General features: G+C 37.7%; 1 protein-coding gene across 4 annotated transcripts in view; it reads left to right on the top strand.

Annotated features, from left to right (window-relative positions):
* Positions 1 to 694: 694 nt before the first annotated feature.
* SYDE2 (synapse defective Rho GTPase homolog 2) overlaps positions 695 to 25,888 on the top strand; it is a 39,582-nt gene continuing 14,388 nt past the window's right edge. Inside the window, exons 1-5 of one of the 4 annotated variants that reach the window (XM_059884581.1) lie at positions 695 to 3,211; positions 11,180 to 11,875; positions 16,408 to 17,510; positions 22,347 to 22,473; positions 23,722 to 23,887. In XM_059884581.1, the coding sequence (XP_059740564.1) occupies positions 1,711 to 3,211; positions 11,180 to 11,875; positions 16,408 to 17,510; positions 22,347 to 22,473; positions 23,722 to 23,843 (3,549 nt within the window). In that variant the 5' untranslated portion in view covers positions 695 to 1,710 and the 3' untranslated portion in view covers positions 23,844 to 23,887. The remainder of the gene's footprint in view (positions 3,212 to 11,179; positions 11,876 to 16,407; positions 17,511 to 22,346; positions 22,474 to 23,721; positions 23,888 to 25,888) is intronic. The other 3 variants (XR_009493791.1, XM_059884580.1, NM_001192598.1) reach the window with 3 other exon arrangements.

The raw sequence follows: 25,888 nt of genomic DNA on the forward strand, positions 1-25,888 counted from the left end.
AATATTTCACTGGAACATAATTTTATGCCTTGATTATTCATTAAATAGCTTTGGTTCCATGAAATAAAAATAGGGTAGAACTATAAATAGTAATATATGTGAATTACAGTATAACATTTCATTGTATTTTCCTAGATGAGAATTAAGATTATTTAATAAATTATGTTCTTACACATCACTGAAAGATTTTGAAACAACACCAATAGAGTATGGTCTAGTGGAGCGTTAGGCAATAGACTGGAAATCAAAGTCAGTTGTTTCCTTCAAATTAAAGTTGACATTAGTTTTAAAATATTAATTCTTCATGTGCCATGTATGTTATACTCTATGAAGAACACAAAAGTCAATTATAAGTAGTTTCTGCCCTCAAGGAATTTATGAATTTTATTGTACAGGAGACAGCGTACACTTTGTATAAAACAAAAAATAACATACTGAGTGGGTATGAACAAAGTACTATGGGAGAGTTTGGAGGAAGAGAGATTAAGTCCATGTGGAAGATCAGAGATGACTTCATGAAGAAGACAGCTAAGTGGAATCTTAAAGGATGGTTAAGATTTCTGCAAATAGAGATGCAGGTAAAATTATTCCAGGATGCAGAGACTAGGTTCTAAGGCAGTATAGAATGAACTACATCTAGAGGCTAGAGCCTTTGACTTGTAGAAAGAAAAAGGAACTTACATAGATATATATCGTTGAACACAGGGTAAGTTAGAGCTAAATATTTATCGAGTTATGCAAGCATTCATTTATTCAAAAGTATTTCTTGAGTACTTACTTGGTGCAAGTGTTGTGCTAGGAATTAGTAGTATATTTATGAGATACTCAAAGGCCCTAACATATAAACGCTAAAAAGTTTAATCCTTAAATCATATTGATTTTTATCAACCACAGACATGTCCACCAATCTGTGGCAACACAAGGTATTTTACAGCTGTTACACAGAACATGGATTTTAATGCTTTTGAGAGAGAGTTGGTATTTCTAAATAATATTGCTTCTAAATTTCAACCCAGTTGTTTCTCACCCCAGTTCTAATGAAAAGGAAGTGTTAGATAGGGGATGGGGAGAGTAGCGGCTCCTTTCTGCAAGTTTTGGTGTATGCCAGAATTAATTTTGTTTTAGCATGCATTAACCGAACGACAAAAACAGCCTGTAAAGAGAGACACCAATGGTGATCTTTGGGACAAAATGATTTTCCTAACTGAAAAGGAATCGCTGCAAATTTCCTTGAACTAGCCAGCTCCCTGTACAATTAAAATGATTCAGAATGTTTCTAGAACACACTGCACTGAGATACACCTGTACTCATACCTTGTCCGTCAAAACAATCTTTGTTTTCTCTCAAGCTAGGACTTGCATTAGACACGCCTCGTGCAATGGTGGCAATGGGGCGTGGGGTGAGGGGGGTGAAGGTGACGGAGTGGCAGCCTGGAGGGCACTTTCCCTTTCTCTGTCTCCCCAACCAGAATTCTGCAGCTTCCCGCTCAGACTCACCTTCCCGCTTCTTATTTTTCCCGCCCCGACTCTCACTGCACCCCCCTCCCAGCCCCCACGACGCGTTCACTTTCTTATCCGTCGGTCTTTTAGCTCTCACCCACCTCCCTCCCCGCCCTCCGCCTCGCCTCGCCCGGCGCGGTGCGCCCACCTGGGGAACTCAAGGCTGCACCAACAGCCCGCGCGCCCCTTCGCAGCCCGGAGCTGCGGGGCATGCGCTCTGCGGCGGCACCGCCCTCCCCCACCCTTGCCGCGGCAGAGTTATGCCAAGTATGTGAGGAGCCCGAGAGGGCCAGCGTCGGTCATGGGGAGCCGCCGCCGCCGCCGCCGCCGCCGCCTCCGCGAGCGCAGCTTTCTAGCGAGCGGGGTTCCGAGTTCTCCCCGCACCGGGGGCGAGCCTGGCTGCTGAGGCAGAGAGGGATGACGGACCCTCTGAGGAAAACGCTGTCCAGGCTCCGGGGGAGACGGGGTCCCCACGCCACCGGAGGGCTCGGACTCCGGGCGGCCGCAGCAGCCACCGTGGCGGCCTCTTCGGCTGCCGAGGGAGACGCGGGTGGTTCCCGGGACGCCCCCTCAGGCGAGCGCGCCAGCGGAGCTCGGCCGAACCTGGAGCGGCCCCAGCCGTCGCCTCAGGCGTGGGGTCCTAAGGCGGGGGTCCCGGGAGGGCGGCCGGAGAGGTCGGGGGCGCTTGGGCCTCCGCCGCGCGGCTGGAAGGAGGCCACCCCCCCGGGCGGCGGGCTCACTCGTGCCTCTCTGTACGCCCCGCCGGGCTCCGAGGGCAGCGGAGAGGACGAGGAGGAAGACGCCGACTACTACGAGAACCTGCCGGGAGACTTCCAGCCTGCGTCCCAGCCTGAGGGGGCGGAGGCGGAGCTGTGGCCCCCGCCTCCCCTGGCCGTGGGCTCCTCCCCGGGGGCGGAGGGCGGCCGCCTGGAGACAGGCAGGCTGCAGACCCAGTTGCGAGAGGCCTATTATTTGCTGATCCAGGCCATGCACGACCTGCCCCCTGACTCCGGCGCGCGGCGGGGCGACCGGGGCTGGGCAGATCGCGGTTGCCCTGCGGGAGCCCGGGCTCCGGGCCAGCCGCCTTCCCCCTGCGGCGCGGCGGACCGCCGAGCCTACCGCCGAGCCTGCCCCCGAGTCTGGGAGCGCGGAGGCGGCGGCCGCCCTTGGCAGCAGGTGTCCCCGCCCCGGTCGCCTCCTGGGGAGTCGGGGGGAGGCCGCCCACGGACTCCTCGGATGCGGCTGTCCTGCAGCAGAAGTCTCGACAGCCTCCAGGTGGGTGCCAAAACGCCTCCCTTCCAGCGGTGGCCGAGCGACAGCTGGATCTGGTGCGGTACGCGCAGGGAGCCCGACGAGCCGCCGCCACGTGGAGGCGGGATGCACGGCTGGAGCGGAGGCAGCGCCAGGGCCGCGGCGCCCTCGGGCCCCCGGCTTCCCAGATCCGAGGACCCTGGCCGCTCCACGGGAAGCCGCGGCAAAGGGGACGGCCAGGAGGGGCTCCCCTTCCTCAGGCCGCCCGCGGTGACAGTCAAGAAGCTGCAGAAGTGGATGTACAAAGGACGTCTGCTGTCCTTGGGAATGAAGGGTCGGGCCCGTAGGACACCCCCCGATGGCACGGGTGCTCAGGCAACCGCTTCAAATCTGGGCTCTTTGAAAATGCGGGAAAGCCAGATCCTGTCGGTGCCTCCAGACCAAAGAATTACGCTGACAGGTAGGATGCCTTGCAATCAACATGCTAACTCTTTGAGCCTTAAAGTTTACCGAGCGGGCTTCGGTTTTAGAGCGAAGGTTATGGTTTTGCAGACAGGTACGTGCCCGTGCCAAAGTGAGTGTCATGTCAATGGCAGCCTGATACGATTTCCCGGTTACCTAGGATCATACGTTCTCTCGTTTTTTGCCGTTTTTTTTTGTTTTGTTTTGTTTTGTTTTTTTGACAGTGGCATGAGGAACTTGGGGGTTTTGTCTTTTCTTCTCTAAGAACCAGTGTACCTACTCCTAAGCGCAACAGTGAGTAAAGGTTAAGTTCACCACACACCTTTTAGTGGATTTAAGGGTTGGGCGGTGCTGCCTTGATTTTTATTCTTTGTAGCTCTAGGCAAACTGTAGACTTTTGTGGAGTTTGTGAATTTGAATTTGATCCAAGTTAGACTTTATGGGCTTTTTAAACTGTCATTTTAGTCATTACACCTCCTCACTCTCCCCCACCCTAGGAGCGTTCGTGCACACAGACATATACACAACCAAAACCCAAAGCCAAAGTAAACCGAAAAAACTATCATAGTAAAAAAATTTTTTAGTCGGGTAGGATTTCACTTGTTTCTTCTCTTCACCTTTCCCTCCCCTCCCTAACCCCCAAACCTAGCTCTAGATAATCTTCTTATTGTGGAAAATGAAGGGCACTTGGATTTTAATCAAAAGAAAAGTATGTGTTATGTACTTTTAAAGAAAGTGTGGACATTTAAAGTCATTTGTAAAAAGTATATTTGTCCTAATAATAGGATTTTGCTCCCTGTTTCGTATGTGTGATTTTTAGTTTTCACTGAAAGTTTACATTATCAATTCTAAAAATCTCTGAAGTTGTAAATAACAAAAAATCCTCTTGTGAAAGAAGTACCTTCAAACTGAGCCAAAAACATGATCTTTTGGATTACACTCTTAAAGACTTATAGTGAACATAATGACTTACATATTAGTAATAATTTTAAAAATATTAAATGCTGAAATATAAAAGTATTCACAGTACTTGGCTGTTTCCCTGTTAAGAATTACAAATCCTACAGGGCTAGGTTTGTACACGTTAACTTTTTTAACCAATAAACACAAAACTGGGGAGAAACAAAGTTCACAAAACTTTTTATTACACAATGAAGACAAGTCAAATGATTCACTTCAAGTGTATGCAAAACTAGAACAGTTTTTTTGAATCTATGAAGTTCTAACCCACACCTGTCAAAATTTTCCCTCAAACTTTTTCCATTCCACCTAAATAAAAAGATAGTAGAATGCAGATTTTTGTGAAAAAAGATGTACTTTATGCTAAGTTCACATTAAAATATGCATTTCCAGTAGTAAAGTATTTGTAATCATTTATTATATTTTATTGCTAATATACCTTTACCTCCACTGATTTTGGTACAGTTAACTCTTTGTAAGACAGTTAACTTTTAGCTATAACAAAAATCTGTATAAAACTTCAGTAAAATATGTATTACCCTTTTGTTGCAAAGGTTAAAAATTACTATCTGATGGCTTTTAATATTCTCAGCTGTTGTGGAAAAATTCAAGTTTTTTTAAAAGTAATAATAAATGCAGTAACTTTTAAGAATGAATTCATTGATTTTTTTTCATTGAGAAACTAAGTAAATGAAATTAATTTTAAAATAAATGACATTAGAATTACTATGTGATTCTATGTATAAATTAGATATTTACTGTGTATAAATTAGATATTTCACAAGAAATCTAAACAAAAGTTTAGGTAACCTCTGGTTTAAAAAACTTACTTAGATATTGTTTCCTTTCAAATCGTTAGTTTATCTTTTAGGAAAGATAAAAATACTTTATGCAATGATTATATATCTAGTATAGATTTGAAGAGTTTAGTCTTTTTTTAAAAATTGCTTTTTATGATGGTTAGTTGAATTTACTAAAAACATTCTGGATACTTTAAAGGGTCTGCATATAATCTTTATTACACCACCATCCTCTCACCACCACCACCCCCACGTGAAGGTATGACAGCTATTATTGAACAGCAACAGCAAATAAGAGGTTAAGTACTTTGCCCAAGGTCACTTAAATTAGTATATGGTTTATGTATACTAGTATATAGGTCCAAACTATTATGTGGATTCAAACTCAAGTCTTTATAACTCCAAAATCCCTATTTACATAAGGTCAAAGGGACTTGATGGGCTTCCCTGCTGTCTCAGTGGTAAGAAATCTGCCTGCAGTTCAAGAAACCTGGATTATATCCCTGGGTCGGGAGGATCCCCTGGTGGAGGAATTGACACCCACTCCTGTATTCTTGCCTGGAGAATTCCATGGGATCTCAAAGAGTCGGATGACTGAGTAACTGAGCACATGCGCAAGCAAAGGGACTCTAAATTTCCTTAGAGGTTTGATCTAATTAATTCTCTTACATTGCTTGGATTGAGGAGATGGAAAATAAGTAACTTCCTCAAAGTTGCAAAAAAGTTGAGGTACTCCTAGAATAGAATCAATTGCTATATCCACTTAACACTTTTACCTTTAATTAGTTCAAATTGGTTACTTGGATTCTGTTTCTAATCATGTTTTCTAAAAAATTAACCAGGCAGTCCTGATGAAGCAGTACATTCTTGATTGTATAAAGATGTTAAACAGCCTAAAGGTTTCTATCACGTTTTGCTATACAATATGATTTGTGAGGATATTTTCTTTCAAAATACAGTCATAGTTAGAATTTATAACACAGAACAACTATATAGGGGGATAGAGATACCTAGTCTACATAGGTGTTTTGGAAATTTTTGAGACCATATGACAAATGGAAGCCAAAGTGGTTTTCTGTTTTGATTTCTGGCTCCTATTAAGAATCATTAAAATTTTTGATATTATAATGCTGCCAGTAATCTGATGCAGAATGTAGTGTTTATAGATTGGCCAGTTTGTTACTAGTTGAGATGATTATTTAAGAAATCTAAAGTCATTCCGTAGTAAATACTGTTAAGTTTCCACAAGCCATAAAAGGGAATTTTAATTTATTTACTATACTTCATTATAAGTCTTTATAAATTTAATTAGCAGATAGTACTCAAAAATAAATGGAAAAGTTTATTTTCAAGTTGAGCACCAAGTTGAGCTAGCTTGGCCTTTTACCGCTTTAAAAAACAATTAGCCTACTTTGACTGTACTCTTCTTGTTCCATGATCTGTGAAAGAAGAAAAATTAGGGCAGGTAACAAGTAGTATTAAATAGCTGGTATGATCTTTGCATTATATCTTAAATTGAAGTTGACGCTTAATGCAGATTCCTACCAATTCTGTTTTCTGAAATATATGTGGCTCCATTTTTGTAACTTTATGAGCTATATTTTCTTTATGGGTTTTTCCAATAAATTCTTTCATGCATTAGCCCTTTCAAGACTAGTAAAACTATGTAGGCAAGTAATTTTTGTCTGTCTTCTACATCTAAATCCTTCTGTTAGAAATTCTGCCATCGTGGCCCCAGAAGCAAGCAGGTCCATGTTTTAGTTTCTGTTTTTTTGTTTTGGGAAGAGTGCCATAAAACATCAGAGTTGCTGGTGGCAGGAAAACACTGAGAATTACAAATTCAGCAGAAAGCAGTGTTGTGTTGATTTTTGAAAGTCCTACATTTCTAAATGGTGCTTAATGTTTTGGGAATCTCTAAGACTATTGGTTGTTAAAATGAAGGTTTAATATATGTGAGGGTGGGACCTTGAGGTTCTACATTTTAACAAACTACCAGTATAGATGTTATTTGGTATACACTTTTAGAATAGTAAGGCTCTGTAATTCTGGGTACCTCCAATCACCTATCTTGATATTTTGTTAAATGTTTTGAAAAAGCATTCTACTTTATTCTGGCACTTGGTACTTATGCTAACCCCTTTATTAGAGCAAAGTGCTTGAGCTCTTTCTGCTTCCGTTTTTTTTTTTTTTTTTTAATTTTTATTTATTTATTTTTGGTTGTGCTGGGTCTTTGCTGTTGTACTTGTGGTGAGCAGCCTTTTCACTGTGGTGGCTTCTCTTGTGGAGCATAGGCTCTGGGCTCACAAGCTTCAGGAGTTGCAGCATGTGGGCTCAGTAGTTATGGCCCATGGTTTTAGTTGCTCTTCGGCATGTGGGATCTTCCCAGACCAGGGATCGAACCTGTGTCCCCTGCATTGTCAGGTGGATCCTTAACCACTAGACCACCAGGGAAATCCCTCTGCTTCAGTTTTGTTAAGCATGAACTTATACTTACTACTTATCTATGACAAGTATAAGCAGTTCTCTCTGTGTTGGTCTTGCCTTGCACCAATAAAGGTAAACGATTTTAGAATCAGCAAGAGAGGAGGCCATATAATGTACTGGCTAGTAGAATAGAGGTTTTGGGTTTCTGGTCAAATCGACCACTTACCAGGCTTAAGACTTTGGACAAGTTACTCAACCCTGCATAGCCCCAATCTTCAGGTTGCTGTGAAGATGAAAAAAGATAATCCATTTGGTACCATGCCTGGCACTTAGCTGTTATCAAGAGAAAGGCAAGCACGCTTTGTGAAAATATTGCCTTGTCCCAGGTCATTAAGATTCTGTTTGGATAGTGATCTGAAGTTGAAAAAGACAGCCTTAAGGAACACTGGGAATTGAACTAGAGGACACCACTTTAGAAGCAGTAAAAACTCTTAAGAAAAATGCTGTGTGCTAGCTTTGGGGATAGAAAAGTAGAGAAGGGAATTTTGAGACTGTTTTTAGTTCTCTGACAGTAAGGAGGAGGCATAAGAGAGGAAAAGATGAAAAAGGCACAGAGGAAAAGATGAGTAGAATAAAGAAGTGCTCCTAAAGTGGTGCCCTCTAGTTCACTTCCCAGTGTTCCTTAGGACTATCTTTCTCAACTTCAGATCATTGCAGATCACTCTCCAGCCAGAATTGCAAACTCCTAATTTATCCCACCTCTCCTTCCCCTTTGGTAATCATAAGTTTGTGTCTGTGAGTCTGTTTCTGTTTTAGAACTAAAAGTTCATTTGTATCATTTAAAAATTGTTTTTAATTAAAAAAACAATTATTTTTGGCTGTGCTGGGTCTTCGCTGCTGCATGTGGGCTTTCTTGGGTTGCAGTGAGTGTGGGCTTCTCTTCATAAGCCTACATATGGACTTAGTTGCTCCAGGACATGTGGGGTCTTCCTGGACCAGGGATTGAAACCATGTCCCCTGCATTGGCAGGCAGATTCTTAACCACTCGACCACCAGGGAAGTCCCTGTATCATTTTTTTAGATTCCACATATAAGTGGTAGCATATTATATTTGTTAGACTTATTTCACTTAGTATGATAATCTAAAGGTCCATCCATGTTGCCACAAGTGGCATTATTTCACTCTTTTTATGGCTAAGTAATATTCTATTGCATATGTATGTATCACATCTTCCCTATCCATTCATCTGTCAATGGACACTTAGATTGCTTCCATATCTTGGCTATTGTAAATAATGCTGCTATGAAAATGAAGCTACATGTTTCTTTTTGAATTAGAGTTTTCGTCTTTTCTGGATACAGGTCCAGGACTGTTGTTAATTTTAAGTGTAAAGGAGATAGAACCAAGCTCTTGAATCTTCAGGTTTCATTGATTAAATTAAATCAATTCAAGATATTTATTGACTATCTATTAAATGTTTGCATGTTAGATTCTGGGAGAGTGGAGGTGGGTATCCTTTAGTAGTAGTCCAGGTGTACTCCTGTGGACTTTGTAATCGGTTTGAGTGCTGCCTCTTCCATTTACCAGTAGGTGATCTCAGGCAAGTTACTTGACTTTTCTGAGTAGTACTGTATAGTTTCAAAGTATTTCAAACATTACCTTACTTAATCCTAGGAGCCACCCTATAAGGTTAATTGGGTTGATACTATCATCATGTTCAGAGAGGGTCACCTACTTCCGTACTTTTAGTAGCTGGCATGCTGTGGGGGAGACAGGTGAGAGCATGGTTTGTTGGCAAAGTAATATCTCTGCTTTTCAATATGCTATCTAGGTTGGTCAAAACTTTCCTTCCAAGGAGTAAGCGTCTTTTAATTTCATGGCTGCAATCACCATCTGCAGTGATTTTGGAGCCCCCAAAAATAAAGTCAGCCACTGTTTCCACTGTTTCCCCATCTATTTGCCATGAAGTGATGGGACCAGATGCCATGATCTTAGTTTTCTGAATGTTGAGCTTTAAGCCAACTTTTTCACTCTCCTCTTTCACCTTCATCAAGAGGCTTTTTAGTTCCTCTCCACTTTCTGCCATAAGGGTGGTGTCATCTGCATATCTGAGGTTATTGATATTTCTCCCGGCAGTCTTGATTCCAGCTTGTGCTTCTTCCAGCCCAGCGTTTCTCATGATGTACTCTGCATATAAGTTAAAGACAGACTTAAATTTGAATCCTAGGGCTAACAACACCTTGACCATATTCCTCGTATGTTTGAAGCTTATGGAACTAATTCAACCTGTCTCAGGATTATTGTGGTGGGTTAAAGGAGGTTAAGGGCTTTCTTACTGCTTTATCTCATGTTCCTGCCACATAATAGGCACTCAGTAAATATTTCTTGAGTAAATAAATATCTGACATAGTAGGCATTCATGGGAGATTTCTTCCCTTCTAAGTCTGTTCCTCTATTCTTGCCTCTGGAACTAATTGAACTTGAAGCCCAGTTTGTGTTTAAGGCTTTGTTTTGTTTTTAAATTAATCTGCTTGATTAGGTAACATTTAGGGTTATAAAGAGGGCAAATTTACATTTTCAAATAATTTTTTTCAGTAGAAGGGAGGTTACTGAAAACCTTGATTATACATGAACTTAATTTTTTGGTGTTGCTAAGTTCCTCAAAGTTTAATGTGTTTTTATCACTCTCTGTTACTAGACTACTATATTTTACTTGCTGTAATACTAAAATGAATCAACTGTATACACACTCAAAGTAGCACAGATCATAGTTTACAAACCTGGCATGATCTTAAAATTAAAAATATGGTTTTGTTTTAATTATTTATGCATAGTAAATTAGCATTACAATATATATTTAGTTTATTGACACTCACTGAAGCCGGCTTTATGTGACTTTTTGAAGTGTAAAAATTTTCCCCTTTATATGGAATTAATATTATATATACATTTTTAGAGTCTTATCCATTATATTAATACATGCACATATCTAAGTATTTGATGTTCCACATTGGGCTATGAATTCCTTAAGGGCAGGGATCATTTTGTTCATTCTTGTATTCTTGCTACTTAAGCTTATGCCTATCAGTAATACAGCTGTATTGTGTTTATTGTGACACAGGATACTTAGTCCTAATCAAGGGTCTTCTTAGGGATTTTTAATTTTTATTTTTGCCCTAGATATTTAGAACTTAAACTCTGTATGAGTTGCTACTACATTATGTAGTTAGAAAACAAAAGTTATTTTGAAATTTCAATATTCAATAAGATACTTAGTAATAAATGAGGAATGTTTATTTTGAAAGATTTATTCAATCTTTAGATTTATTTTTAAAAGATTTTATTTTTGAAAGATTTATTAATCTTTCTGTGAAAAGGTAATAATATTTGTAGTTTCTAAAGTTCTTGTAGTAGTGAGTTGAAAGTTACTCATATTAATTAAAGGCATGCTGTGTACCAAGCATTCTATACAAGCTTTTTATAAAACATGTTTTGCCTAGGATAAAGCTATTTTAGCCCTATGATATTAATAAAGGTGGTTTCAGAGTTTGTTTATCGTTTTTCTTAAGAATTCTTATGGTACCTGATAACTAAATAATAGAAATCAAGTTTAGGTGGAAAATCCAAAGTTTTTCTTATTTAAGTTTAGTCTCTGAATGTGATTAATATTTTTTTTCTTTTTATCTTTTTAAAAACAGTATTTTAATAACTGGTCTTAAGTGACATGTCTTTCTTGGTATGTGAGGTATTATATTCTACCTTCTTTTTTTCTTTGAAACAGATTTATTTGAAAATGTCTGTGAGTCTTCAATGAAGAGAAATGAACTTAAGGATCTGAAGGATAATATTGGCTTCAGGGGTCATAAGCCACTTAACAGCATCACTGTGTCAAAGAAACGCAATTGGCTATATCAAAGTACTCTGAGGTCTTTTAATTTGGAAGAAGAAAATAAGAAATGCCAAGATATAAGTCATTTATCTGTTTCACCCATTTCTCTACCTAAACAGCAGCTGTCACAACCTTTTCTCAAATCATCTGAAGAATATTGTACATATATGGTGTGTAATGCTACAAATTCTTCATTATCAAGAAACTGTTCATTAGACTTTAATGAGGAAAATGATGCAGATGATGAAGGAGAAATATGGTACAACCCCATTCCTGAGGATGATGACTTCGGTATTTCAAATGCCTTGAGTTTTGGTGAGACAGACTCAGCGGTTCTGAAGTTTCCTGATGTCAGTTTGAGAGTATTATCTGGCAGTAACCTAATGAAAGCAGAGCAGTACACTGAAGACTCATTTTGCTCTTCGGAACACACAGGCGATGTTCAGACCACACAGTCACACGAGATAAATCCTGTAGATTCCATCTGTCCCACAGAGTTTGTGCAGCGGTACAAGCAAAGTCATAGACACAAGATGCAAGAACGTATAATTATAGAGGACAGTCCCATGTTGAAATCTCCTTTTTCAGGTAAAGATGACCATGTATCTGCCGTTTCTTCTTTCATTTTTAAGTCTTTGGTGGTATCTAAAACTAAGTATAGATGTTTATTGTAGCCTTGTACCTCAATGTGAGTGTATTTTCATGAAAATAAAACTCAAAAAGATTTGTAAACACTTTTATGTACATGCTGGTTTAATTATTCCTATCACAGACTTGGTTTTGTAAGGGGTGAAGGAGCTGGACTCCTACACCAACTTTTAGTGTGTATGGTGTGGTTTAATATGTCTGTCCATCGAGGCAGTAATTACTTTTCTCTTAGTCGAAAGAATGGAGTCATGGGGACTGGACAAGACGTATTCTTTATGTATGTCTTGTTTTGCTTTATTCATGTATTCATTCATTCACACCTAGCCTGGCCACAGATGAAAAATTCTATGTTCAGTATACTAGTAGTCATTAGTTTTCACTTTTGTGCCTACATTTCCTCAGAAACAGAGGAAAAGAAGAAGAAAAAGAGACCAGAGGTGAAAGTAAATATTTTGCAGATAGGTGCTACAATAGATACGGAACCCAGAAAGGAAGTAATTGAATATATATTAGGTTATCGTTCAACCTAATGGTTTTATTCTTCTTTGATTTCTGATGTGCTTCTTTTTAAATTTAGTCCTCGATGTAGTACATCCCAGTGTTGGGATTAAAATTTTGTGTGTGTGTGCATATCTAAGTGTAAACTGATTTTCCACAGTGACTGTGTGTTTCTTTTGTAATGTGGATGGGAAGAGTAATAAATGGTATATAAACTAATACTTTGAAACACAGGTTGAGATCCAGGTGGAGTGATGAGGAAAGCTTGCAGGAGAAGGGCAGACAGATCGTGATGGGTGTGGAATGGTGCAGAAAAGGCAAGAGGGCATTAAGTATAAGAGCATTGTTAGAAAGTCAGTGTATGTCAAGTGAGATACACTTTAAGTTACTGTCTTTAAATTTTATTATTTTATGTTTGTTGCAAATTGTGAATCTGTTAAGAGGACAGATATTACCGAAAAAACAAAAACAACCACCCAAATTTGAAAGTACAGAAGGATGTCAATTATGTCTCCTTTTTTACTGTTATTCTTCTCTTAAGCTTACTGTTAAAACAAGTACATTCCTGTGTTGACCAGAGGAGATATTTAGACAATTTATTTATATAATCTTTTTTTTGTTTTAATATGATCAGAAAGGTTATTTACCTAAAGTGATAATGTTTTCTTTAGCAACACTGGCAAAAATCTGTTGAGAAATAGGCAAAGAGAATGGTTAAATTTCAAAATAATGTTTTGATTAAGAAATAGGAAAGCTCAAGTATTTTTAATATGAATGACAGTTTTATGATCATCCTGACACAATTATGACTGTTTTTTGCCTATTAACTTCTGGATATATATGTACCTTTTATCTAGTTGCTGTCATAGTGGACTATTTTTGGGTTTTGCTGATTTCACTTATTATTTATACTTTGTATTCTTACATGTGGTGGTGGTTTAGTCGCTAAGTCGTGTCCGACTCTTGCGACCCCATGGACTGTGGCCTGCCAGGCTCCTCTGTCCGTGGGATTCTCCAGGCAAGAATAGTGGAGTGGGTTGCCATTTCCTTTTCCACGGGATCTTCCTGACCCAGGAATTGAACCTGGCTGTCCTGCATTGCAGGCAGATTCTTTACCGACTGAACTACGAGGGAAGCCCCATTCTTACATATTGATTAATGTTATTGTTCCCCAATTTTTATAGTATTTAATTGGGTTCATGTGCCCTATTTGACTGGTTCCTTATTGCTAGGTATTAATAGAATGTTTCCACTACTACTGTGGTGATCTTTATCATGATCTGTTTTGCTTCATTAAGATTGATTACTGTTAATAGTATCTTTACTTGGTCTTTACAGCTGGTAACTATTATGCTGCTGCTGCTAAGTCACTTCAGTCATGTCCGACTCTGTGTGATCCCATAGACGGCAGCCCACCAGGCTCCGCTGTCCCTGGGATTCTCCAGGCAAGAACACTGGAGTGGGTTGCCATTTCCTTCTCCAATGCATCAAAGTGAAAAGTGAAAGTGAAGTCACTCAGTCGTGTCCGACTCTTAGCGACCTCATGGACTGCAGCCTACCAGGCTCCTCCATCCATGGGATTTTCCAGGCAATAGTACTGGAGTGGGGTGCCATTGCCTTCTCTTCTCTTCTACCTATAGAAATTATAGGTAATTTCTATATTGTTATTTCCTAAAAAGTTTATAGTTTACAAGCACCTAACAATGCCTGGAGAATCCCAGGGACAGGGGAGCCTGGTGTGCTGCCATCTGTGGGGTCGCACAGAGTCAGACACAACTGAAGCAACTTAGCAGCAGCAGCAGCAGCAGCATGTGCCATTTACTGTTCTAGGAGCTGAAGGGAATGTGCCAGTTTCAGTTGATTCTAGTCTGGTTCATAAATTTATATTGAAAGATTTTTCCTTTTTTGCTTTCCCTAGAAAGTCCCATGAACGGAGGAGCCTGGTGCAGGCTACTGTCCATGGGGTCGCAAAGAGTTGGACATAACTGAGCGACTTCACTTTTCTTTTCTTTCTTTTTTTAAATTAATTAATTATTATTTTTTTTACTTTACAATATTGTATTGGTTTTGCCATACATCAACATGATTTGATTAGTATAATTGTGGTTTAATTTTAAGTGAATGTTGAACTTGGTCATATTTCAGCTCTTGGATTTTATAAAAACAAAGCTTTTTTGTTTCAAAAAATTCAGTCTTGCCTGCAGTAGAAATATGTTTTTTAAAAAGTCATTACATTAGATTGACTCTTTATTTAATAAAACCTAGAACAATTTTGTATACTGGGTAGCTTCTTTAGGCCATGACAAAATAGATAGATTGTATGCTACAGCAATACTCTGATTACTGTAGAATATTTTAGACCAGTAAACCAGTAGAATTGTACTACAGTTTACAGTATAAGGGAATGCTTTGTCTAGTTTATTAAACACTCCATTTCTTATTAGTTATGTACCAGAAAAGCCCAACAGGCATACTTAAAATAGTCCTTTCTCTATAAAGAAACTATTTTGTCAATAGGACACATAAAGAAGGATGGAGAGAGGACTATTTAGACTATTTTAATACTTTGAAGAAAGGTCATTTGATCTATTGATTTTTTGAAATGAATAAACACTTTTCTCATTTGAATTGTCAAATGTACTACATAGAGTAGTCTTTGGTACTAGGGTCATTAAGGATCTTTATAGGGAATAATTAGATAAAGTATGAAAAATTAAATTTTAAATAATTGGGATAATACTATGTTTTTCTTTAAAAGCACAGTTTAAATTTATATAATATTACATTTTTAGAAGCTACTTTCAATTTGCTCTATTAATTTGAAAACTTACTAGGAAATATTCATATTTTTAAATGAAATTGATTAGCCTTTACATCCTTTTTTTTTTTAAACTGGGAATTAAAAGTTTAAGGTTAAGTGAAATGCTTTAACCTCTTAATAATAGTTGAAAAAAGGTCTTTGAAAGTCAATTTGATGTATACGTATGGACAGAAAAATGTTTAAAAAATGGAGAGACTGCAAATATAGTATTTTAGAGAACAGATTCTGAAAGCCTGTTTTCAGATATGAGTCCTTATTCTTCCACTTACCAGATTTGTGATTTTAGACAAATGAGACAGCTCATGCATCAGTTTCCTCATCTGGAGAATGGTATCTTAACTCGTAAGGTTATTATGAGAGTTAAATGAGGGTCCGTGCATACTAATTATTAAATTAAGTTTTCATACTTTGTCTAGCTCAGTAAAAGTTGACTGGTATTATTTTTAATAATAAATATTATAATTTAATAATAATAATAGAAGCTACTTTCAATATAATTTTCACTGCTATATGACCATGATTAATCTCCTGGTAGTGCAGTTTTACAATGATTAATCTTCTGGTGATATGGACTGTTATTTATTTGTGCTTCTTAAATTTTTAGAAAAACTTTTTATTGTAAGCCTGAGTAACTTTGACATTCAGAAAAAAAGTAATTTTTGTGGAGAAAAAATTGAAAGCGTCTTAACACTTTATTCTTTATGGAAACTGAAACTTATAAGAAAATACATTTTATCAATCATTCTTGTATTAGGTGAAATTTCTAAATAAATACACTAAAGTAGGAAATGTGAAAATTGGTGAACATATTAAAATAGGAAACTTTCCTAGTTTTCTTTGATATCCACTGTTTACAGTTATAAGTATATTGCAGTGGGAAAGATTTAAAAGGAACCTGTATTACCTTTCTTTCAAACCTTCAGAATAGAAAAGCAGATGAAGAGGGAGATGTTTCTTTCCACCATAAGCCTTTTGTAGATCGTGATATTCTGCTTAAACTTGGTAATGGGAATTCAGCTAAACTTTTGACTAAACCTCACCATTAAGATGAAACGGAAGAATTTCTGTCCATATGAGAGCTTGTTAAATTTGTGGTTTATAAAGTAAAAAGAAATCGAAACTTATCACCTTATTTTTTTTTTTTTTTTCCAAGGTCCTGGGAGTGTAGCTGCTACAAACAAGACTGATTTGGGAGTTATGGAACCGTCTTCACCAAGCCCTAGCCCTGTGAAAAAAGGCAGTTCAATGAATTGGTCTTTCCCGGATAAAATAAAGTCTCCACGAACTGTGAGGAAACTTTCCATGAAAATGAAAAAGTTGCCAGAACTTAGCCGAAAACTGAGTGTTAAAGGAACCTTGAATTATGTAAACAGTCCAGATAATACTCCTTCTTTGTCTAAATGTAACTGTCAAGAGATTCATCATGCTGTTATTCTACCTTCTGGGAATACAACCACAGCTGCTAAGAGGAATGTGATAAGTCGGTACCATCTTGATACCAGTGTGTCTTCTCAGCCCACCTATCAGAAGAAAACCTCCGTGAGTTCTAAGTATTCCTGCAAAGGTGGTTACCTCAGTGATGGAGATTCACCTGAACTGATAGCCAAATCTAGCAAATATGGATTCGAAAACAAATTTGCAAAAGGAAAAGACATAATTCCAAATAGCAGCAGCAAGAATGAAATAGACATTGATGCTTTTAGACATTACAGCTTTTCTGATCAACCTAAGTGTTCACAGTACATATCTGGGCTCATGAGTGTGCACTTCTATGGTGCTGAGGATTTAAAACCACCTCGGATAGACTCAAAAGATGTCTTTTGTGCAATTCAGGTAGATTCAGTGAACAAAGCCAGAACAGCTTTGCTCACATGTCGAACAACGTTTTTAGACATGGATCACACTTTCAACATAGAAATTGAAAATGCACAGCATTTGAAATTAGTAGTGTTTAGTTGGGAACCCACTCCAAGAAAAAACCGAGTGTGTTGTCATGGAACTGTTGTTCTTCCCACCTTATTCCGAGTGACAAAGACACATCAATTGGCTGTCAAACTTGAACCTAGAGGTCTTATTTACGTGAAAGTGACTCTTTTGGAACAGTGGGAGAATTCACTTCATGGGCTAGATATAAATCGAGAACCAGTAGTATTTGGTGTTGATATTCGAAGAGTTGTAGAGAAAGAAAATATAGGCTTGATGGTACCACTCCTGATTCAGAAATGTATTATGGAAATTGAAAAGAGAGGCTGTCAGGTATTATTTTACTGTGTTTCTCTATTGCCCCCTTATCTATCTATTCGAGTAATTAATTCAATTTATTTATAGTAAGTCTTAGGAGAAGGAGTTCAAGGTAAGTTTAAAAGATCTAATTTAGACTTTTTCTCATTCCGGTTCTTTATTTTTATTACATTACTGTTTAGGATATAATTTATGCCTTAACCTGTGTTGTCAATGATTGAAAGCATGCTAGATGGTTCTTTATGTTTGATGCAGGGCTGCATGGACTTACACTTTGAGATGAAGATATGGCATTTTACAGTGACATTCCTAGGAAAAGCCAGAGCTAATAACATGGACTAAGACTAATTCATTTAAGGAATGTTTCTGCATGGTTTGACTTTCCTTTAATAGAGAGTTCAACAGTGAATCTTATAACCCTGTTTCACTCCTAAAATTAACTCCTTGCCCCTATTTCCTGTTCTCCCTTAGTTCCACGCTTTGGAAAGCGTAAGCTTATCCATGTCTTACCTTTGGGATAGCATGGTGGATAAGGAGAGGTCCTACTAATAAAAGCACATCTGATTCTCTTTTCCTTTTAAAGAAAGTAAAAGCAGTTCATTAGAACAAACAAAAAACCTGGTGCTATTTGTAACAAGATGGGCTTCCCTGGTGGCTTGGACGGTAAAGAATCTGCCTATAATACAGGAGACCTGGATTCGATCCCTGGGTTGGGAAGTTCCCCTGGAGAAGGAAATGGCAACCCACTTCACTATTCTTGCCTGGAGAATTCCACGGACAGAGGAGCCTGGTGAACCTTAGTCCATGCGGTCATAAAGAGTCGGACATGACTGATATTTTCACTTTCATGTAAATGTTAACCAGTTGGTAGACCTTATTTTTTGGGCTTTCCTGGTGGCTCAGTAAAGGAGAAGGCAATGGCACCCCACTCCAGTACTCTTGCCTGGAAAATCCCATGGACGGAGGAGCCTGGTGGGCTGCAGTCCATGGGGTCACCAAGAGTCAGACACGACTGAGCGACTTCACTTTCACTTTTCACTTTCATGCATTGGAAAGGAAATGGCAACCCACTCCAGTATTCTTGCCTGGAGAATCCCAGGGACGCAGGAGCCTGGTGGGCTGCCGTCTATGGGGTCGAACAGCGTCGGACACGACTGAAGCGACGCAGCAGCAGCAGCAGCAGTCAGTAAAGAATCCACCTGCCAAATGCAGGAGATACAGGAGACTCTGGTTCGATCCCTGGGTTGGGAAGATACCCTGGAGAAGGAAATGGCAACCCACTCCAGTATTCTTTTCTTGGAAATCTCATGGACAGAGAAGCATGGTGGGCTATAGTTCACGGGGTCGCAAGAGTTGGACACAAATTAGTGACTAAACCACCACCACCAGACCTTATCTTTGTGTTCATTAATACTTGTAGAATGACAATGAGAAGCAGTGTATCACTGAGGATATTAATATGAGGTACAATTATTTATACTAATCTTTTGCAATACAAAATAAGCCTTAGAATCATTACTAAAGTATTTTGCTTTAGTACTATCAGAATTTATAACATTAATCAAAATATCAAGGATGAATACCATACAATCTGAAATATGATTTCTTTAGAAGAATATAGAAGCGAATGTAAAATAACCTACCTTGAATTTAACATGGAAACTATAGAACCCTCCTAACTTAATGGAGTTTGGTATAAAGATACAGGAAACAGATTCTGGTTTCTCATCCATTATTGTGTGATGTTGGGCAAGTCACTTAATCTCTGTGAGTCTTTTCTGCTTATATTAATAAAAATAGATGTAGTAACTTCCTGAAGCAGAGAGGTAGGACATTTGAATTTTTGAAACCTCTTTCAGATATGTGATTCTATCAAGTCAGGTTTGTGTTGTCTGGGTGGAAGTGAGGCCTTTAGAATCCAGCTTTTGGTCCAGTTACTCTTTTCTTAAAGGTGTCTATTTTCCCTCCATATTTTTTCCCAGAGAGCGTATAGTGAAGCCAGAAGTTAGGCAGACTTTAAATAAAGCTAAAGTCTTTTACAATTGTACATTAAAATGTGTGTTAGTCGCTCAATAGTGTCTGACTCTGCAACCCCATGAAATGTAGCCTGTCCATGGAATTCTCCAGGCAAGAATACTGGAGTGGGTAGCTATTTCCTCCTCTGCTGCTACTGCTAAGTCGCTTCAGTCGTGTCTGACTCTGTGCGACCCCATAGACGGCAGCCCACCAGGCCCGCTGTCCCGGGGATTCTCCAGGCAAGAATACTGGAGTGGGTTGCCATTTCCTCCTCCAATGCAGGAAAGTGAAAAGTGAAAGTGAAGTTGCTCAGTCATGTCTGACTTTTAGCGACCTCATGGACTGCAGCCTACCAGGCTCCTCCATCCATGGGATTTTCCAGGCAAGAGTACTGGAGTGGGGTGCCATTGCCTTCTCCAATTTCTTCCTCTAGGGGACCTTTCTGACTCAGGGATTGAACCCTGGTCTCCTGAATTGCAGGCAAATTCTTTACCGTCTGAGCCACCAGGGATGCCCCATAAGTAACTCAAATAGCACTATACTTTTACAGTCTATTTCCTGAAAATATTTCATAAAGAGCAAGTAGATAAGACTGTTGTAAGTGATTTTAAATGCCAAGAAAATATTTTTTAGGAATGCTTTTTATTTCTATAAAGTTTAGAAAGATTTATTTTAATAAGGAATTATTTCCTGTGAAATAAAAAGTAAGATTTACAGTTGTATGTTTTAGACAGTTTTTTTTAAACACCTTTTCTTGTTTTGTCTCTTTTGCTTCTCCCTGTTCCACCCCAATACACAAACAGAAAGAGTCTGATATGTGCCTGTGTTTTATAAACCAGCATACTGCTTAAATTTTGTTTACCTTTCTAGTCAGTATTCCTTTTTTTTTTAACCATGAAAATCAGGTTTCCATAGTCATACAAAAATAGTTTGTGATATTCTTCCAAATTCTTGGAAAGCTACTATCATGCATCTCCTGCTTCGAGCGGGAAAAGATTAGTATAGAAATCATACTCATGGTCCGTCCAGTTTAGATTTTATCCTTACTAGAGGCATCAAGCATGTACTTCAAGTGTTTGATTCAGGAAATCAGCCTCTGAAGTTAAGGAATATATCCTAAAATATTCCTCCCTGATGTATGTATAGGATATCTTCCTTATTTTATTCACTTTTAAAAACTGTATTTGTAATATAAACTTTGGGGATAACACATTCCTTTAAATTATCACTTGCTATTGAAGTATTGCTTTCTTTAATTTGTTCTACATTCATCTTTCTCAAGCTTAAGAGGATACATCTTTATGAGATTTTTGTGACACTTTAAGTTTGCTTACACTAGAAGGGCTCTACTCAAGCTGGTTTCTTCTAATGTTGTAGTGTTTCCTTTGATCCTGTTTAATATTTTAGTTTCGTTTTCTGGATCATTTGCCATTCTGATTTTCTTTCTCTTGATGATGTAACTAGCACTTGCTATTGTCAATGTGAATATACCGTGACTGTGGAGAAGAATAGGAAATTTGAATTTTATTCCTAGTACACTCCTTGGTTTCCCATATCCTCTTGATCCTTTCGAATTCAGCAGCACCTTGAACTGCCTTCTCTTAGAAATAGTTGTAGATTCTCTACTATCTTTCAGTTAATACTGAGTGCTTGTCATCTCAAATATTTTGGATCACATTTCCGTGGAGCCATTACTGACACTTTCCTATATTAAGACCCACCTTTTGTAGTGTAGTCTATCAGTTTTTAATAATTCATAAGAGGTTAGTGTCATAAGCAAACCTGTAAATTTCATTTGCTTTCTTCCTCTAGCTTATTTTTAATATTTTTAAATGATTTCTAGTTCAGATCCTTGGGGATCGCATTGTGTGTTTTCACTTTATTTCTGTCTTGAAGTAATATCTTTATCCAATCTTTCAATTCAAGGTGACTGAACTTCCTAAATAGTCTTTGATGTAGAAGTATAGATGACGACCACTATCCTCAATTTTCATGAAGATTTTTTCTTTTAAAAGGCCCCAATTGCTTTATCAGGCCTGTTTTCTCTTTAAGATACCATGTTGATTTCCTCTTGGTGAATTTATATTGAACTAACAATGTTTAAAAAACAAATCTTTTTAATGTAGATTGAAGGGAGATTGAGTGTTGTCTTTGCATCGTGAATACATTTGAACTAGAAGTTTTATTTTCACCTTTAATGTATTATTTGCACTGAACTTCCTTCAGTGCTTTATAATCAATCCATTTGATAAGTTAAAAAAATCCTAGATTTGTTTTCATTTCTTCCTGAGAAACTTTAAAAGATAACTTTACAGAAATAGTTTCCTGGAACTTTATTTCAAATACATACTTTAAAAAAATAAACTGAGTTTATAGCTTTTAAAAATAAACTGAGTATTAAATAACTTGCCCAAATTCACCAAGCAAGGAGTGATAGTGTGGGGCTTTATGAATCCAAAATCTTTGATTAGCTGTTGTGCTGTATTACTTCAATCTGGAGCAAAAGATGTAAAAGGGCACCTATCGAGATATTGGTTGGGTGTATAAAATTAAAGGGAAGAGATTGTGTTTTTGCTTAAGATATTATAGCTAGCACTATAGGTAACATAGTATATCATTTGAATTTAAATGAAAGAATATAAAATTTGTATTAAACTATGTAACTACAATCAGTATAGTCTGTGGTGAAACTTCAGAAGCTTATGTTTGAGATATTTTTAATTAAATGCCATCAGAATATATAATATTGCCAAAGTCATGTGATTTATACATACTGTACTATTATATTTTCCCTTTATCCAATTTACCATAATGTGGCGATAATTTTATTTCTAGGTAGTAGGCCTATACCGATTATGTGGCTCGGCAGCAGTCAAGAAAGAACTTCGAGAGGCTTTTGAGAGGGATAGCAAAGCTGTTGGTCTGTGTGAAAGCCAATACCCAGATATAAATGTAATAACAGGTAATAAATAGATGTTATTTTTATGTACACATTCTGAAAGACTACCTCTGCAGGAAAGAGAATTTAAATACTGTTTTGGTATTATTCTGAAGTCTTTTTTTCCTTCTTTCACAAACACTACTGTGTTCTTTTCTATGGGGAGGTACCAAGATATGGTCCCTGTTCTCAAACAGCCAACCTTTGGAAGGAAGTAAGGCCTACATTAAATTAGCTCCAGTAGCTAACAGAAGGAAAAGGGTACCTTGTCTTCACGGAGGGATAAATAAAGTGCCATCAGGTTCAGTTTGACTGGAGCATAGGTAATATAAGGGGCATTGACTATCTGGTTAGAGAATTTAGATTTATTTACTAGGCAGAGGGAATCCAAAGATTTTTGAGCAGAGGAATGAACTCTTCAGAGATAGTCTTCAGGAATACTTACCTGGCAAGTCTGCGCAATGGATTGAAATAAGAAGATAGAAGAGGAAAGAAAACCAGTTAGGAAGGCTTGGCAATAGTCTCAGCAAAGAGATAATCAGAGCAGATGGCATCTTACAGCAGTAGCAACAGCAGGAAGGAATAGAATTGAAAGTATATGAAGACAGGGAGGGCCCAGACAAACATCACTTTGACACCTGGTTGATTGGATTCCATTAGCAGAAACAAGAAAGAGAAAACTACTGTTTTTGGTGGAGAAATGTAGAAAAAGATTATGAATTATGAATTATGAATTATATCTTTTCAAACATATATTGAACTTGAGGTACCAGTCGGAGATCTCAGTGGATATATCAAGCAAAGTTGAAAGTGCTTATCTGCAGCTAAGGAGAGGATGTAGTAGAATGTGAGGGGTCTGTTATTTGCCCAGGTGATGAATACAGTCTAATGTATAGCATTGCAAATACTCTTCTAAAGCCCTGAGTGATGAAAATGGCAATTTGATGGTCATTGGCACTAGTTATAATTAACACTTTCCAGTTGTCTGTAAAGTTTCGAAAGACCAGAATTTGAGGATTTCCAAACTTTGGAGGCAGGCAAAGAAAGAAGAAACATCTAAAGGGATTGAAAGGAAAAGAGTCAGAAAGTTTGGGAAACAAGAAACAATAGAGTTTTCACAGCAAGGTGTGATGCAGTGTCATTCTGTGGAGAGATCATATGAGATGAGAACAGAAAAAAAGGCCTTTAGGAGATTTTTGATAACTAATCAATATTTGGGGACTATTGGCTTATAATTCCATGTTTGTTTTTTGTTGTTTTACTTTTTATTAGCAAAGTTTTCAAGCATAGAATACTATGATAAACCTTCTTTGTCCATCATCTGGCTTCCTAATGACCAAACCTGTCTCATTTATACCCCTCATTTGATTCTCCCCACACTTGGACTATTTTGAACCATAATCTCAGATATCACATCCTTTCACCTACAGATGCTTTGGTATGTATTTCTAGATTGTCTATGTATTTTGATAGTCTTTCTCTTCTCTCTATTGTCAACTACCATTTTTTTCCCTTGTTATAACAATATTTGTTTTTCTCTTCTAAATTGCTTTCTTATTTTGCACACAGTTGTCTAGGTGAGAATTTGAGGAGGGCTCAACTTGCACATATTAAAGAGATTTTTAATGATTGGAATCCTTAAAGCCAACTTTTAGCATTGAGACTTTCCAAATAATTGAGCTTCCCAATCTCTGAACTCTGAATGACTGTATTTTCATAGATTATTTAATATACATTCTTGGATAACTAAGTTTGATCCCAAGCATTTTAATTCTAAAAGAAGACAAACCAAAGCACTTTTTTTCCTGTAACTTTTAGCAAACCAGAAATAATGGTTACTTTTATTTTTCTAAAGGAAGAAGATTTATTATTTCTACTAAAAAATGGGTCATTTCTACAAAAAGGTAGATTTTTTCCCCTTAGTAGTATATAATTAACAGAATCAGCAAAAGACTCATTTTATGAATTTATTAAGGAGAAATTTTACAAATATCAGTTCTCAGAAAATTACATTCTGAATAAAAAGAGGTTTTGTCTTAGTTGAAGCCTTGGGTTAGAGATAAAAATTATGTCAAATGTGTACAGTTTAAGAAGATGAAGTGATGTGGTTTGAATTGTCAGAAATTTGCAGCATATGCAGAAGATATAACAGTAGATCAATGACTGTTAGATTTATAGAAAAGCATTCTTTTCTAAAGTTGAGAGTTTCCATAATTTATGAATTAGATATTTCTTGGCTTTATTCTTTGTATTCCATTTCAGTAAAGTTGTTTTTCAGAAGAACCAAGAGCTCTTTTCTTTCTTGATAAAAAGCCAATGGAATGATTTAAGTTTTGTCTGAGAAATACCATTGGAATTGCAATAAATTATACACAGGGGCTCATCATGGCTCAAAATTTGGAGAGCTGGCCAGTAATAGTGTTGCCTCATGTGTTTGTTCCATGTGAACTCACATTTCTAAGTAAACTTTGAAATGTATTTAACAGTTCAGTAGGTCTAAAAAACATATTAATGGAGTGAATGGTAGAGTTTACTCACAGTTTAATGTGTTCTTAATAATTGGTTTGTCTGGAATACAGAATGAAGTACTCCAGACAAACCAGGTTTTCTTCAATCAGGTGTAAAATTTAAGGTGTAAAATCTATTCATAGTTTTAAGAGAAGATAATAGAAAAGTCAACGTATTTATTATTTAGTGATTATTAAAGTTTTAGGCAGAGAGAATGGTGAATTTCGTGATTGAGAATTAATAAAATATAGGTACTTCAAACCAGTCTCTGAGAAGTAGATGTAGTTTTAGAGATAGAATGCCCTTTTTTTTCAGTGTGGTGATGCCTCTATTGCATCACAGGAATGAGTAGAATCTTCCTGTGTAGTTGGTCTTTGTGCCTGAAGGTAAGAGGCATATGATTTCATGGTATCTAACTATTACTGGGCAGCTTAAGAGGTGTAACTGGAACCAGTTCTTTATTTACCAATAATTGCCTGCTTCAAGTACATAATAAAAGATATACTGTGTTGCATTAAATAAACTTCATCATAAATGTCCCCCAAGTCTTTTTTAAGTAGCTTCTGTAGCATTAAAGATTGTCACCACAAATTTATTATCTTATGTTCTTTATGTCCCAAAGTGTTTGAAAGATATTAAGGCAATATGGTTTTAAGATGCTCCTGTCTATCACTAAGTTTTTGAGATAAGACCATATGGCCAATTTCTAGATTTATGAGTCATTATATCTTATATGTCACAATGTACTATAAATACTTCTCTCTGTATCATTTTATAAAATCTTTTGATTATTTTTCCTGTGAAGTTTGTCTGCATTTATTAATAGAAAAGCAGTAATAACCTTTACTTCATTGAACATAATATGCTGAGCATACTCTAAGTGCTTAATGTTTGTTATAATAATTCTCCCTTATTTGCCTTCAAATTATAG

The sequence above is a fragment of the Bos taurus genome, chromosome 3, assembly GCF_002263795.3.
Source record: "Bos taurus isolate L1 Dominette 01449 registration number 42190680 breed Hereford chromosome 3, ARS-UCD2.0, whole genome shotgun sequence".
Lineage (NCBI taxonomy): Eukaryota > Metazoa > Chordata > Mammalia > Artiodactyla > Bovidae > Bos > Bos taurus.